The sequence below is a fragment of the Marmota marmota genome, unplaced genomic scaffold, assembly GCF_001458135.2.
Source record: "Marmota marmota marmota unplaced genomic scaffold, marMar, whole genome shotgun sequence".
Lineage (NCBI taxonomy): Eukaryota > Metazoa > Chordata > Mammalia > Rodentia > Sciuridae > Marmota > Marmota marmota.
The window spans coordinates 31,674,219-31,690,248 of NW_026000240.1; the positions used below are offsets into that span (position 1 = coordinate 31,674,219).

A 16,030-nucleotide genomic window follows, 5' to 3' on the forward strand; every position below is an offset into this window, starting at 1 on the left:
CAGGCGAGCGCGCGACCGCTTGAGCCACATCCCCAGCCCAGAAGTCACAGTCATTTCATTGGTGATAAAACTTTCCCCAGATCAACAAAAATTAATGCCAAAAAGCATAAAACTTGAGGATTTAGTAAGTGTTAGAGAAAATAATGTTTGGAGAGGGAAGACATTGGTTAGCTTGTTGCCATAATATTGCTGCATAACAGTCACAAAACCTGAACAGCATGCAATAACAAACACTGGTTTCTTGCTCAGAAGTTTGCAGATTGCCCAAAGTGACTTTTGCTCTATTCCATATTGGCTGGGGTGATGTTGCATCATTCTGTGGGTTACCTCCAGAGCTCTCTGCTCCAAGTCTCTTATCATCGTCTTCTAATCTGGGAGCTAACTGGTGATGACAGATGTGCAGGTGAACAGAGCCAACTGCACCAACACATTTCCAGCCCCTGAGTTCATCACTCAGCCAGGACAAGTTCCATAGCCAAACTCGGAGTGAAGTAGTTGGCAAAATATTGAAAACTGCAAAAGTGACAACTGTCAAGGGTATAGGGAGAGAAGAATTGAGCTGGAAAATTCAAGCTCCTGAGGCAGGAAAATTCACAGTATTTGGAAAGACAAACATGTTTCTAGCTATAGAAAGACTGTCTCCCGTAGTAGACCTACAAATTTACTTTGACAATATTCCTGCTGGAGTCAGGTTTTCAATTCTGGATGTCTCAGTCTGTTTTCTGTTGCTGTAAGTGAACACCACAGACTGGGTAATTTTACAAAAAAATAAAGTTCTATTCAGATCATGGTTCTAGAGGCTGGGAGGTCCAAGATCAAGGAGCCACACCTGGTGAGGGACTCTGCAGAGACCTAAGGTGGCCCAGGGCATCACATAGTGAGAAGGCTGCCTAAAAGAGACAAAGCCAAACTGATTTTTATAACACACCCACTCTGGAGAAAAACCATAGCCCATGAACCCATCACTTCATTAATGGATCATCTGTGAGGGTAGAGACCTCACGATGTCATCACCTCTTAAAGGTCACTCCTGGTGCCACCTCTCACTGCCTCACAATGGGGATTGAATTTCAACCTGAGTCTGGGTGGGGACATTCAAACCCTGATTATGGTACTTCTAGTGAATATTTGTGAAGACCTTATTTTTATAATGTGTATTTGTTGAACCAAATTTATAAACTTCCTGATAAAATTAGAAAAGAACTACTGGGGATCCTGGGGTCTGGTGATGATCACTTTGAAGTTCCATAGGCAGGGTGGGGAGCTGTCCCGTTCCTCACGACTAAAACACTCAGGGTCACGCCAGGGGAACCAGGCTGTACAAAATAACCACATAAGAGACAGAGACACCTTTTTCTTTGGGGTCCTGTGTTGGCTCCTCTGACCTTAAGGGTCTGCAGAAAGAGAGCAAGAGAGCGCGTGCTGAACCCTTTTATTGAGGAGAAGCCATTCAAATGAGGCAGGGGGTCAGGTTTCAGGGGGTTGAGTCTAGCTTCCTGATGTCTGCTGTCAGCAGGTTGACTGACATCTAGGAAGGCCACTCCCAAAGGCAGAGCAAGGAAAGGAACACACAAAGTGTTTCCATGGAACATTCTATCCCAAACAGGGCAAGGGGTAATATCACAAAGGAACAGGTGAGTGTAGCTCAATCCATAGGGTGACAGGCCTACGTCTGAAGACATGTCCTCAACATCCAGGACCGGTGCAATGTGTGTGTGTCTTTTCTGAGCTGCTGTCTGCGAGATTTTCTCACTCCTTTGTTGGTTCCCAGCTCGTCAAGTGCCAGCTGAAAATGTCAAAGTGATTATTATTATTTCTCGTGGGGGGGGGTGCATTTGTATGATAATAGCAGGATGTTAGAAGCCTAAGGAAGCATTCAGGGGTAAAACACTAATGATGGAAGATCAGGCAGCCTAAAAATAAAGTGAACGATTCCTCCTCCAAAGATGAGGGCTTTTTATAGCATTTGAAGCACTTCTACATAATAGGCTGAACCACAATGACAGTTTCACTTGATTTAACACATTACACTATTTCGATTCTCTACAGCAATGTTTAGACATAGGCAGGAAACAGGTGGAGAGGAAATGACTTGCTCCAGATCACACGGTAATGGCAAGAGTTAAGTCTAGAATCCAAGTCTTCAAAAACATTCAATTCCCCCCCCCCATCACACAGGTTGTGGCAGAATTATTTGAGAACATTCTTTACTCTGTGTCCACCCCAGCCCTGTCCCCCATTCTCTCTTTCACACATACACACACCCCTCTCCTCCTTATTGTCTCACTACTGCTCCTTTACCATCTTTGTGGCCTGGCCCCATTCCCTTCTAACCCATTAGTCTTCCCATCACCTTAAAAGACTGTTTTGTGTCCCCTGCCATCCTCCCCCTTGAGCTACTGCTTAATTTGTCTGCTTCCTTTATCCTGAGCCCACTGTGATGGCTGGACTCCCTTATAATACGCCTAAAGCTTTTGCTCCAGCCTCAGCCCCGAAGACATTAAATAATTAACTTCTATCACTCCCCTTTATCTCTGCATCACCCAAAATAGCTAGTGGCATTTCCTCTGCATAAATAGAAAGCAGAAAGGTCAATTGGAGTTTGTGAAACGTGTGTGTGTGTGTGTGTGTGTGTGCGCGTGTACGCGCATGTGTATGTGTGTGCATTTTCTTTAATAAAGCAGCAAGGCTATCCCCTGATACCTTTATCTGTTTCATACTAAGCAACTTCCTATTTCTTTGATTTAGTTATTAATTCCCACATTGAAGTGGCCTCAAATTAAGACTGGATATAGCTAAAAGAGAAAGAATTTTCCAAGTAGTAATGATAAGGAGATATATTCTTCAAGTCATGTTAAGTTTTGCTCCCAACTCCCATTTCAGTAAACCAAAGGAAGGATAAACTTAAGTAAGCTTCTCTTATAAGAAATGATTATCCTGACTGATATTTCCCCAGCTCTCTTTTCTTATAAGCCTGATGTGGTATACAACACAAATCTCTGAAGGGTAAGATATTTTGTTTGTTCCTGTCTCCTTAGAAACAGATTTTAAAATGCAGAGCATTATTATCTGAGCATGTTAATCTGTTTGTGGAAGATGGTAGAGACTGAAATTTCTGACAATTTCCTTGTCAGACCCAGCAACTTGTACAAGCCTTCTTCTGCTCTAATGTTGTAAAAACCATCAGCAGAAAGACTTAGAAACTTTTTATTAACTTAAATTCTACTGTTGTCCCCCTTGTTCCAGACCTATCTGCAATCCATTTGGTCATAAAAGGCCAAAGAGGCTCCGGAGTGCTCTTCTTGGGTTGAGGTCTCTTTCCTATTAGCACGTGTGGTGGCTTGCGCCAATAATCCTAGCAGCTCAGGTGGCTGAGGCGGGAGGATTGCTAGTTCAAAGCCAGCCTCAGCAATGGTAAAGTGTTCAGCAACTCAGTGAGACCCTGTCTCTAAATAAAATACAAAATAGGACTGGGGATGTGGTCCAGTGGTCGAGTGCTCCTGAGTTCAATCCCCAGTACCCACCACCCATTGAGAAAAGTTCACATGTGCTTTCTCCTCTCCTCTCTACTAAGTAATAACTATTATTTGAAAGTAGTGTCACATTTAACAAGATACTTTTACATAAGGAAAAGATAAAATAGGTGATTTTGTAACAATGGAATATATATTTATTATGAATAGAAATCTTCAGTTCTCCACAGATGAGTCTGGGGAGTAAATCCCAGAAGGGAATTGCTTTTTGTATTTTAATCCAGGTTTTTGTATTCATGTACATCTTGCTTGCTGGTCATGTAAGGGAAACATGGACCAAAAACGGGTGCTCAGCAAAATGAAGAGAAAGCAAAGTGGGAGAGCAAAGAAACCTTTCTGAGGAGCTGTCATCTGAGCAGAGACCCTCATGAAAAAAGGGAAATACAGGGGTAAGGGAATTTGGGCCCCAAAGCTAAAACATGTTGGGGAAATAGCAAGAAGGCTAGAATCACTAGTGTCAGGAGAAAAAAAGGTGAAAAGGAAGGTGAGATATAAAATCAAGTAACAGTAAATAATAAAAAAATAATAATTGGGGAGAGAAAGGCCTGTCTGACTCCTGGGCAGCCCAGCTTGTCAGAGAGGCCAGTGTCCAACAGCTCTCCCAAGCAAGCTGGTCACAGTTCACTGAGACTAAAGGCAGCCAGGCCTGAGCTCTGTCCTCCAACTAGAGATGGCAAAGAGCAGCTGGCTTCTCCTCGGCCATCACTGGGACCATCCAACCCTCATGGGAGCCCTGAGGCACGCATGAGGGAAATCCTTTACAGGATGCCAAGATTGATCTGTAAGCTTATCTCAGGACAGAGATCAAACAACACATAGGACCTCTGACTCCCAGAACAGGCAGCCATGCTCACTACTCCTAAAGGAGTCATTAAAGAATGGAAGTTAAAGATGGGAGCTCCAGTTATGTGCCCATTTCCCATAATAAAGTCCAGCTTATACAGTTCATGGATTTTCACAGAAATTTGTCTACTTGAACTTCTGCTTGTTTGTCATGGTTCCTTAGTGAGGGTCCTGGAGAGTGGGTTCTTTCCTCATTGTGGTCAGTAACTGTTCCTCAAAATAGAGAAGCTGGTCAACTTCAAAGCAGTCACTGGCCCGAGGGACCACTTTTTCGAGACACTCCCGGATCTCTGTTTCACTGGCATTCTGATGCCTTGCTCTCTTGAGGTAATTGTAGACCTCCTCAAATACTTGTGTTCCCAGCTTCTGCATGGCCAATCTGCCAAAAAAAAAAAAAAATAGAAATTATTATAAAGAGTTATCCATGGAGATGGCCTGCAAAAAAATGTGGTTTTGAAATTTTTGATTATATAAATAACATTGTCATCCTGGGATTTAGAAAAAAGAAAAGTAAGATACAATGTCACCCTAAACATTCAAAACTATTCAATGAAGAATCCTTGAATGTCCGTTATGTTCCAAGTAAACTTCCAGGAATTGTGTATATAGCAGTAGATAATTTAGGTAAATTTTTGCCTTCATGTGTGTATCTAAACACACACACAAACACACACACACACAAAAAGACCCAACTATATGCTGCCTCCAAGAGACTCATCTCATAGGAAAAGACATCCATAGACTGAAGGTGAAAGTTTGGGAAAAATCATACCACTCACATAGACTGCAGAAGCAAACAGGGGTTTCCATCCTTATATCAAATAAAGTAGACTTCAAGCCAAAGTTAAACAAAAGAAATAAAGAAGGAGATTTCACACTGCTTCAGGGAACCATTCATCAACAAGACTTAACAATAATAAATTTATATTCCCCAAACAATGAAGCATCTATATTTATCAAACAAATCTTCTCAAGTTCAAGAGTCAAATAGACGACAATACAATAATTCTGGATGATTTTTAACACACCTCTTTCACCAGTGGATAGATCTTTCATACAAAATCTAAACAAAGAAAACTATAGAACTCAATAATATAATTAATAATGTAGCTTAACTGACATATATAGAATATTCATCCTTCAACGAGTGAATACACTTTCTTCTCAGCAGCACATGGATCCTTCTCTAAAATAGACCATATATTATGCCACAAAGCAACTCTTAGCAAATACAAAAAAGTAGAGATACTACCCTGTATTCTAGCAGGTCATAATGGAATGAAATTAGAAATCAATGATAAAATAAAAATAAAAGCTACTCCAACACCTGGAGACTAAATAATATGCTACTGAATAAACAATGGATTGCAAAATACATCAAGGAAGAGATTAAAAAATTCTGAGAGGTGAATGAGAACATAGATACAACATATCAAAATCTCTGGCCACTATGAAGGAGTACTAAGAGGAAAGTTCATTGCATGGAGTTCATTACTTAAAAGAAGAAAAAGCCAACAATAAATGACTTAATAATACATCTCAAAGTCCTAGAAAAAGAAGAACAAATCAACACAAAGGTGGTAGAAGACAGGAACTAATTAAAATCAAAGCTGAAATCAATGATATTTAAACAAAAGAAAAAATTGAAAAAACAAAAGTTGGTTCTTTGAAAAAATAAATAAAATTGACAAACCCTTAGCCATGCTAATGAAGAGAAGGAGAGAGAAAATTCAAATTATTAACCTACATGACGAAAAAGGAAATATCACAACAGACACTACAGAAATACAGAAGATAATTAGAAATTATTTTGAAAACTTGCACTCCAATAAAATAGAAAATGTTGAAGGCATCGACAAATTTCTAGTCATATGATTTGCCCAAATAGAATCAGGATGATATACACAATATAAATAGATCAATTTCAAACGATGAAATAGAAGATGCCATCAGAAGTCTACCAACCAATAAAAGCCCAGGACCAGATGGATACACAGCCAAGTTCTACAAGACCTTTAATGAAAAGCTAATACCAAGACTCTTCAATTTATTTCATGAAATAGAAAAAAGGGGAGCATTTCCAAACTCATTCCATGAGGCCAATATCACCCTGATTCAAAAAACCAGGCAAAGACACATCAAAGAAAGAAAATTTCAGATCAATATCTCTAATGAACATAGATGCAAAAGTTCTCAATAAAATTCTGGAAAATTGCATACAAAAACATATAAATAAGATAGTGCACCATGATCAAGTGGGGTTCATCCCAGGGATGCAAGGTTGGTTCAACATTTGGAAATCAATAAATGTAATTCATCACATCAATAGACTTAAAGATAAGAACCATATGATCATCTCAATAGATGCAGAAAAAGCATTCAACAAAACGAAGCACTCCTTCATGTTCAAAACACTAGAAAAACTAGGGATAAAAGGAACATATCATAAAAAAAGGAACATATTTCAACATTTTAAAAGCCATCTATGCTAAGTCCCAGGCCAATATCAATCTAAATGGAGAAAAATTGAAAGAATTCCCTCTAAAAACTGGAACAAGACAGGGATGCCCTCTTTCACCACTTCTATTTAACATGGTTCTTGAAACACTGGCCAGAGCAGTTAGACTGATGAAAGAAATTAAAGGGATATGGTTAGGAAAAGAAGAACTCAAATCAGCACTATTTGCTGATGATATGATTCTATACCTAGAAGACCCAAAAAATTCCACCACAAAATTTTTTAGAACTAGTAAATAAATTTAGCAAAGTAGCAGGATATAAAATCAACACCCATAAATCAAAGGCATTTCTGTATATCAATGACAATTCCTCTGAAAGGAAAACTACTCCATTTACAATAGCCTCAAAAAAAAAAATACTTGGGAATCAACTTGATGAACATGAAAACTACAGAATGCTAAAGGAAGAAATTAAAGAAGACCTTAGAAGATGGAAAGAAATCCCTTGTTCTTGGATAGGCAGAATTAATATTGTCAAAATAACTATTACCAAAAGCACTGTACAAATTTAATATAATTCCAATCAAAATACTAATGACATCCCTCATAGAAATAGTAAAAGCAGCCATGAAATTCCTCTGGAAAAATAAGAGACCCAGAATAGCTAAAAGCAATCCTTAGTAAGAAGAGTGAAGCTGGTGGCATCACTATACCAGACCTTAAACTGTACTATAGAGAAATAGTAACAAAAACAGCATGGTATTGGCACCAAAATAGACTGGTAGACAAATGGTATATAACAGAAGACACAGAGACTAACCCACATAATTACAGTTATCTTATATTAGACAGCCACCAAAACATACATTGGAGAAAAGATAGCCTCTTCAACCAATAGTGCTGGGAACACTGGAAATCCATATGCAACAAAATGAAATTAAACCCCTATCTCTCACCATGTAAAAAACTTAACTCAAAGTGGATCAAGGACCTGGGAATCAAACCAGAGACAACGAATCTAATAGAAGAAAAAGTTGGCCCAGATCTCCATCAATAGAGCACTAATCTCCAGGATATATAAATAACTCAAAAATCTTAACACCAAAAACAAATAATCCAATCAATAAATGGGCCAAGGAATTGAACAGACACTTCTCAGAAGATGATATACAATCAATCAATAAATATATGAGAAAATGTTCAACATCTCTATCAATTAGATAAATTGAAATTAAACTACTCTAAGATATTATCTCATTCCAGTCAGAATGGCAGCTATTAGGAAGACAAACAATAATTAGTGTTGGCGAGGATGTGGGGAAAAAGGTACACTCATACATTGCTGGTGGGACTGCAAATTAGTGCAGCCAATATGGAAAGCAGTATGGAGATTCCTTGGAAAGCTGAGAATGGAATTTGACCCAGCTATCCCTTTCCTTGGAATATACCCAAAAAGCATACTACAGGGACACAGCCACATCAATGTTTATAGCAGCACAATTCACAATAGCTAAACTGTGGAACCAACCTAGATGCCCTTCAGTAGATGAATGGATAAAGAAACTGGGGTATATATACACAATGGAATATTATTCAGCATTAAAAGAGAATAAAATTATAGCATTTGCAGGTAAATGGAGGGGGCTGAAGAATATAATGTTAAGTAAAGTTAGCCAATCCCAAAAAACCAAATGCCGAATGTTTTCTCTGATTTAAGGATGCTGATTCATAATGTGGTGGTGGGGGCATGGGAAGATTAGTTGAACTCTAGGTAGGGCAAAGGGGAGGGATGGGAGAGTAGGGAGCATGGGGGTAGGAAAGACAGTGGAATGAGATGGGCATCATTACCCTACGTACCTGTATAAAGACACGAATGGTGTGACTCTGCTTTGTGTACAACCAGAGATATGAAAATGTGTGTTCTATATGCGTTATATGAATTGTAATGCATTCTGCCATCACATATAAAAAAGTAAAGTAAAACAAATGAGGGGGAGAAGAGATGCTTTATTAATTACTCATCAGCCAGTTTTCAACCCACTTTACCTTTCCAATCTCATGTAATCTTCATAATGGATTTATGAGGGGAGACGTTCTTTTTAATCCCTATTTTACAGATGAAGATCTGAGGCTTAACTCAGTGGCATTCAAGTTAGTGAATTTTTTGTACAGTCTTCAAACTATAAAAATTCGTCATTTTTAATGGCTCCATAATGTTCTACTGAGTTAATGTGTGAACATTTACCTAATTATTTCTACATTAAATATTTAGTTTTTTTCTACCCTTTCACTATAACAGTGTGTGAACATTTGGGGCTTATAGATTATTCATTTAAGTGAATATTTTCTGGCATCAGATTTTTAGGAGTGTTTTACATGGCTATATTCACTCTGTAAATTCATATTTATATTTATGGTTTCTGTATATATGTTGTGCTTGATTAAAAGAACGTGGGCTGGTCACAGCAGCACACACCTGTAATCCAGAGACCTGGGAGGCTGAGAGTTCAAGACTGATCTGAGACAAAGTGAGATCTGTCTCAAAAACAAAGTGAAAATTTTGTAGGAATGGAATTATTACATCAAAATGTATAAACACTTTTATGACTTTAACCTTAAAGAAATATTTTTCTATTCATTCAGTGGATTTGGTAAAAAGAAAATGTCTTTTTATTTTCTCTTCAAAAATGTTAAAGCATCAATGCTAACCAGCAATGATGGACGTTGACAATAACATTGAAGGCGTTAGAGATTTTCTCACTTATTTTATGAGTTTTTATTGTTTGGGTGGTACACCCAAATGTAGATCTCAGAACTCCAAGTTCTGGGGAGACCAGCAGCCCTAAGACCTCCTGTTATCTAGCCTGAGTGGTTTACTTTTATCATGAGACTTTCAGGACTGATCCTAACATTCCTGACATCCCTGGTCACCTCAGACCATACCAGAAATCCAAGCCTTCATTTTGCTGACACTTATCAGACCCTGGCCCTGCCCCTCTCATTCACTGATAACTTCAGCAAGGAGCCCACTGTCTTCCTCCCACCTCCCACTCCTGTTGCCACTCTTGACCTCAGTGTTCCTGGTCTCTCTAGTTTTGGACTACCTGACCTCCAATGACCACTTCCTCTACCTAGCTCGGTTGCCCTTTCTCAGGATGAGACCCTTGAATTCATCAGCCTGAATGACACGTGGCCTGGGATTTCTATCTTTTTACTCTCTGATTATTTCTCTATACCCTCCCTCCTACCATACTTATTCCAGCCACTTTTTACTTCATAGTGACCTTCAGTCCTTTGACCCTACCACCATGATAACAGCCACTCCTCCTTCCCTTTATACCCTCACTTCTCACCTTCCCCCACTTAAATTTAATGGTTGCTTGATGATCTCATACCCTCATTTTTGCCTGGAAAAGTCCTAATGGTAAAACCTAATCATACATGGACCCATGACTGTACCCAACAAAATATTTCTGGAGAAAAGTATCCAATTGTGCCAACAAGTCTCATTTAAGTTGATGAGCACGATTCACAATGGTGCTTGGTACTGCCCAGTGATCCTACTATACTTCTCTAGTATGCCTTTGTTCTTATCCAAAACGACTATTTCATACCTTCTGCATTATTCTTAAGCTTGCTCAGCCCTCACCTTTGTTCTCACTTGATGATTTTATCTCATATCTCCCTGAGAAAATAGAAGTGATCACATAAATATTCCCTTATCTTCTCAGCACCCAAACTACAGTAACCACGTACTTGGTTTCTTCTCCTGTCCCTAATGGATAGACTATTCCTGCTTCTATCAGAGACTGAACCTACCTGAGAGCTCTGGATCCTGGCCTCTGTCACCATCTCTGTGACTTTCCCTGGTGCAGTTATCTTCTTTCTTTCTCTCATCATTTCTTTCTACCTCTATGGATCATTCTTTTCAAGAGACCACTGTAACCTATTCCAAATAAAAAAACCTCCCTTAACCTTCACATTCCTCCCCATTTTTCTTCTGTTTCCTTTGGTGATATAGCCAGGATTTTCTCCTGTCACGTTGGTTGTTTCTTTATAAACTCCTCTGCTGATTCCTCTTCCTCCTATCCTGGATCTCTGCATTTAGTAGTACCCCTAGGCTTAGTCCTAGACCCCCTTTGTCCTCTGTTTTCAGGCTGCCTAAGTGAAAAGTCCCTCCCACCTAGTCCCAGATCTTTAACATTGTTCATATGCTGAGGATTTTACCTGATATGTTTTGTCTGATATGTGCCCTGTGCCTCCACCCTGCCTTTCACTTAGAACTCCAGGCTTGTGAACTAATTGCCCACTTTTTGTCCCCAGTTGCTAGTCTAATAGGTATCTCATGTGATTTCAGCATGGCTAAAAGAGAGTCTTAATTACCTCCTCTCTCCCTCTAAAATATATGCTGGTTTTATGATATTTCCTAGCTTAAATGACACCAGTATCTATCCAATTTTGTAAGTCAAGTTATTCTTTTTTCCATATTTTTATTGGTATGTTATAACTGTACATAATGGTGGGGACTCATTGTTACATATTTGTACCTGCACACAGTATAAGCAATATAATTTGGCCAATATTGCTCCCCAGTATTTTCCTTCCCCCTACTTCTTCCCTCTAGTGTGTTTCTTTTACTCTATTGATTGCCTTTCAATTTTCAGAAATTTCCTTCTCCTCTTTCTTTTCTATCTTCAACACATCAGATAAAACATATGAACTTTGACTTTCTTAGTTTGGTTTATTTCACTTTACATAATGTTCTCAAGTTTTATCCATTTTCCTTCAAGTGGCATAATTTCATTCTTCTTGATGGCTAAATAAAACTCTGTTATGTATATATACCACATTTTCTTTCTTCATTTATCCATTGATGAATACTTAGGTTGGTTCCATAGTTGGCTATTGCAAATTATGAAATTTGGCTATAAACATGGGTATGTATGTATTGCTATAGTGTGCTGACTTTAATTGTTTAAGATAAATACCAAAAAGTGGTTTAGCTGGATCAGTTATTCTGTTTTTTTTTTTTTAATTTTATATCTTTTTACTTATTTATGTTGTCTTTCTTTTTCTTTTTCTTTTTTTAATGGTCCTGGGACCAAACCCAGGGTCTCATACATGGTAGTCAGGCATTCTACCACCAAATTATATCCATCACCCATATTTCTTTTTAAACATAGTCTATATTTAAGATGTACAACATGATGATTTTTTAGTGGGGATATCAGAGATTGAACTCAGGGGCACTTGACCACTTAGCTGTATCCCCAGCCCTATTTTGTATTTATTTAGAGACAGGGTCTACTGAGTTGCTTAGCACCTTGCTTTTGCTGAAGCTGGCTTTGAATTTGTCATCCTCCTGCCTTGGTCTCCTGAGCTGCTGGGATTACAGGCACCAGGTGATAATTTTTCTTTCCTGCAGTACTGGGGAATGGAACCCAGGATCCTTCACATGCTAGGCAAGTGCTCTACCACTAAAATACATCCTTAGCCCCCATGATATCTTGATATACTTAACTTTCTATACCTTTATTTCTCACATTAATCTCATAGGGATGAGCCAGACTTCTTGTATTCCACAAACTGATGAAGAAACAGTTTTTATTTTAAATTTTTAATTCATCATGGACTGATACATGAATCTACTGTCCATAATAGGTAGTCTGTGCCTCATTCAGACTTTTCTGAGGAATCCAGGAGGGAATCAACAGTGGAAATCTGTGAGTCAGTTTGGCAGGTAAATAGGACACAGACAGATGAAGGTGAGAAGCACATAAACATGATGCTTAAAGAAGCCTTAGTATTTGACTTAGTAGTTGTGATTTTTTTCATTTTATGATGATACAAAATGATATGTGTACAGTTGAAACTATACTTCAAATTTTGAATTTTAATTTCCTATGCTAATGATAGGCAGTATGATTTCTCTTGTGATGCTGGGCAGCAGCAATGAGCTGCATCTCCCAGTTAGTTATGTACTCATGAAAGTGATCAATTTATACTCTGCTGTGTGCTACATTGCCAGTGGTTTTTGGATATGGGTGTTCAACAAATTATACAAGATATAAACACTTGATTATAATAGTGAGCTTTATATTAGATGATTTTGCATAAATGCAGGCTAATAAGAGTATTCTGAGTGTTTAAGGTAGACTAGGGTAAGTTGGAACATTGAGCATGTCAGGTATTAAACACATTTTTGACTCGAGATATTTTTAACTTAGTATAGCTTTATCAGGACATAACCCCACTATAGGTCAAGGAGCATCTGTAGTCATGTCACCTATCGGTGATAAGGGAGTCCAAGAAAGTGCCCTTTGCAACTGTAACAACTAACAGTTTTTTTGAACTTTCTCTAAATGCCAGGGCTTATACCGATTTACCTCCTCATATCATCCATTAAATCTGCATAACCCTGTGAATAGATATTATTGATATTCTCATTTTTAGATGAGAAAATTGAGATACAAAGAGGGTAAATAACTTTTCCATTGCCACAGTCTGAGGTGATGGTTTGAGAATTTGAATCTCAGTAGTTTCACTCCACGGCTTATTCTTTTCATCAGCGTGATATGGAATTTGGATCAAGGAGACTGAGGTTGAATCTTTGCTCTGCCCTACATTCACTATGTGATCTTGGGCCAGTTACTTAATACTATAATCTGAATGTTGGTATCTCCTCAAAATTCATTTGCTAAAACTAAATTCCCAGTGTGATAGGCTTAAGAGGTGAAGCTTTTGGAGAAGTGATTAAATCCTGAGGACTCTGCAATGCATGGGCTTACTCTATAAAAGAAATTGCAAGGTGTGTCTGGCCCTTCCACCATATGAGGACACAGATGGTGACATCTATGAGGAAAAGGTCCCTCTAGACACTGAATCTGCTGGTGCCTCGATCTTATACTTCCAGCCTCCAGAACTGTGAGCAATAAATTTTTGTTGTTTTTAAGTTTCCCTGTCTCCAATATTTTATTATTAGCAGGAACAAACTAACACATTTAACCTGAGCCTGAGGCTTTTCATTTTTAAGGGGATTTACACACACACACACACACACACAGCAGAGAATTTGCCACCAGACACTCAATAGCTATTGCTTTATTATTGTGGACATTATTGTTGCTTTCCCCATAGTGAGTGGCACAGCACTATTATTTACATTTAACTGGAAACCTCAATTTTATAGTTTCATCCTTGGCTAAGTAATTATTTTAAATAATTTTTAAATTTTCTGTAGATGAATTTGGAAAGCATAAAAACACAAGGAGGTCAGTAGCACAGTAGTAATAGTAAAAACATGTAATTAAATAGAAATAATCACGAAAGTTTAGCAGAAAACATAAAGAGAACACATAGATTATTCTTCACACATAGTTTAAGAAAACTCTGAAAATGATTTTATATACTATATGAGATCCTTTAGCATGAAATATGTACGAGTCACTGCAGGAAAGTATTGGTGCAGTGCAATGCCCCTTTAACACTGCCATTTCAACAACCATCGGGGACTAACAAGCATCAGGGATCTTCATTAAGGATGACTTCATACCTTTTCTCTCCTCCTCTAGTGTTTTAAATGGCTTTGCATGAATCAGCTGGGTGAAGACAGAATGGCTCTCTCCACAGAGTCAGACAACTGTGCTAGTTGATGCTTTAGTAGCATGCACTGTGCCCAGATGGGGGCATGTGACTTTAAGGAACCTTTCTGTCAATGGTGCATCCCTTCTGCTCTGTCTACCCTGGGCAGGTTCTTGAGTTCAAGTGTTGGTTTGGTATCTTGTTAAAGCCAACCATTCCAGAAAAGATTCTTTTATTTGTGACCTAAATTCCCTCTATTACATAATCACAATAAATGAAGATGGATTAGACTCACTGACTAAAAAATAAAACTGAACTAGGTGCTGTTTATAAAAGGCACACCTAAAACATAAGGTCATGAAAAGATTGAAATTAAAAAAGAAAAAACTATCAGGTAAACAATAGCCAAAGGAAATGTGAAGGAGCCATACTAATATGAGACAAGTAGATTTTAAATTTAAAAAAAATTAAAGAAAATATTATTAGGGATAAAGAAAGTTATTACATAATGCAACAGTTCAATTCACAAGGAAAAAATTAAAATTTTAAACTAGAATATATCAAATAACATAGAATCAAAGTATGTAAAGCACACAGAGAGAAATTATCAGATACATCTTCATAATATAGAATTTCAATATGCCTTGCTCAGTTATTGATAGGTGAAGCGTTCAAAATATTAGTAGTTCTTAGAATATCTGAGTAACATACTAAATAAGCTGAACTTAATATACATAGAGCCAACCCCCACACCAACTAGGAACACACATTCTTCTCTGTCTCTTATGCGACATTTGCAAAACTGACCATGTGCTAGACAATTCAAGTTTCAACACATGAAATACAATTGTTAGAAATATTTAATAAAAATACAGACTAAACATTTACACGTGTGAATAAATTTTAAAACATTTTTAAATAAATTAAAGGGTCAAAGAAGAAATTGGTCATGCCATAAACAAACTCATTTCAGGCTAATAAGACAGTGAGAGGTGCCCCCACACTGCAATGCATGGTGTAGATTGATTTTTACACTGGGAACACACATGTAGTATTCTGCAAATATATTTGAATATTTAAATATTTGGGGATTCATAATATAGAAGATTCTATTTAAGAGGACTCTTGCTGCTGGTATGATTTGAGAAGTGAGGACAATGTTCTCTGTGCAGTTCAAATTATAGAAGGAACTCTAAGTTTCCTCAGAGAGAGGATTGGGGTTGGGGATGGGGCCAAGGGATGATCCCTTTAGTTAACTGGATCTCTCAGGTAAAAAGAGCTAACTTTTTCATTTTTTTTCTCATCTATTTATTTCCTCTTTTAATTTTTTTCATCTTGTTCAAGAATAAAAATCTTTAAAGTTTTTTTAGGAACTCTTAAATATCATTTTAGGCCAGGTTAATGGCCCAAGCCTGTAATCCCAAGTGGGTCAGGAGGCTAAGGAGGAGGATCACGAGTTCTAAGCCAAGTCTCGGCAACTTAGCTGCTTAGCAACTCAGTGAGACCCTGTTTCTAAATAAATTATAAAAAAGGACTGGGGATGTGGCTCTGTGGTTAAGTGCCCCTGAGTTCAATCCCTGGTACAAAAAAAAAAAAAAAAAAAAAAAAAAAAAA

General features: G+C 37.9%; 1 protein-coding gene across 12 annotated transcripts in view; it reads right to left on the reverse strand.

Annotated features, from left to right (window-relative positions):
• Nucleotides 1-3,647: 3,647 nt before the first annotated feature.
• Nek11 (NIMA related kinase 11) overlaps nt 3,648-16,030 on the reverse strand; it is a 312,014-nt gene continuing 299,631 nt past the window's right edge. For 10 of the 12 annotated variants that reach the window (XM_048794349.1, XM_048794346.1, XM_048794343.1 and 7 more), the window contains one exon: nt 3,648-4,755. In XM_048794349.1, coding sequence (XP_048650306.1) covers nt 4,536-4,755 — 220 coding nt within the window. In that variant the 3' untranslated portion in view covers nt 3,648-4,535. The remainder of the gene's footprint in view (nt 4,756-16,030) is intronic. The other 2 variants (XM_048794348.1, XM_048794352.1) reach the window with 2 other exon arrangements.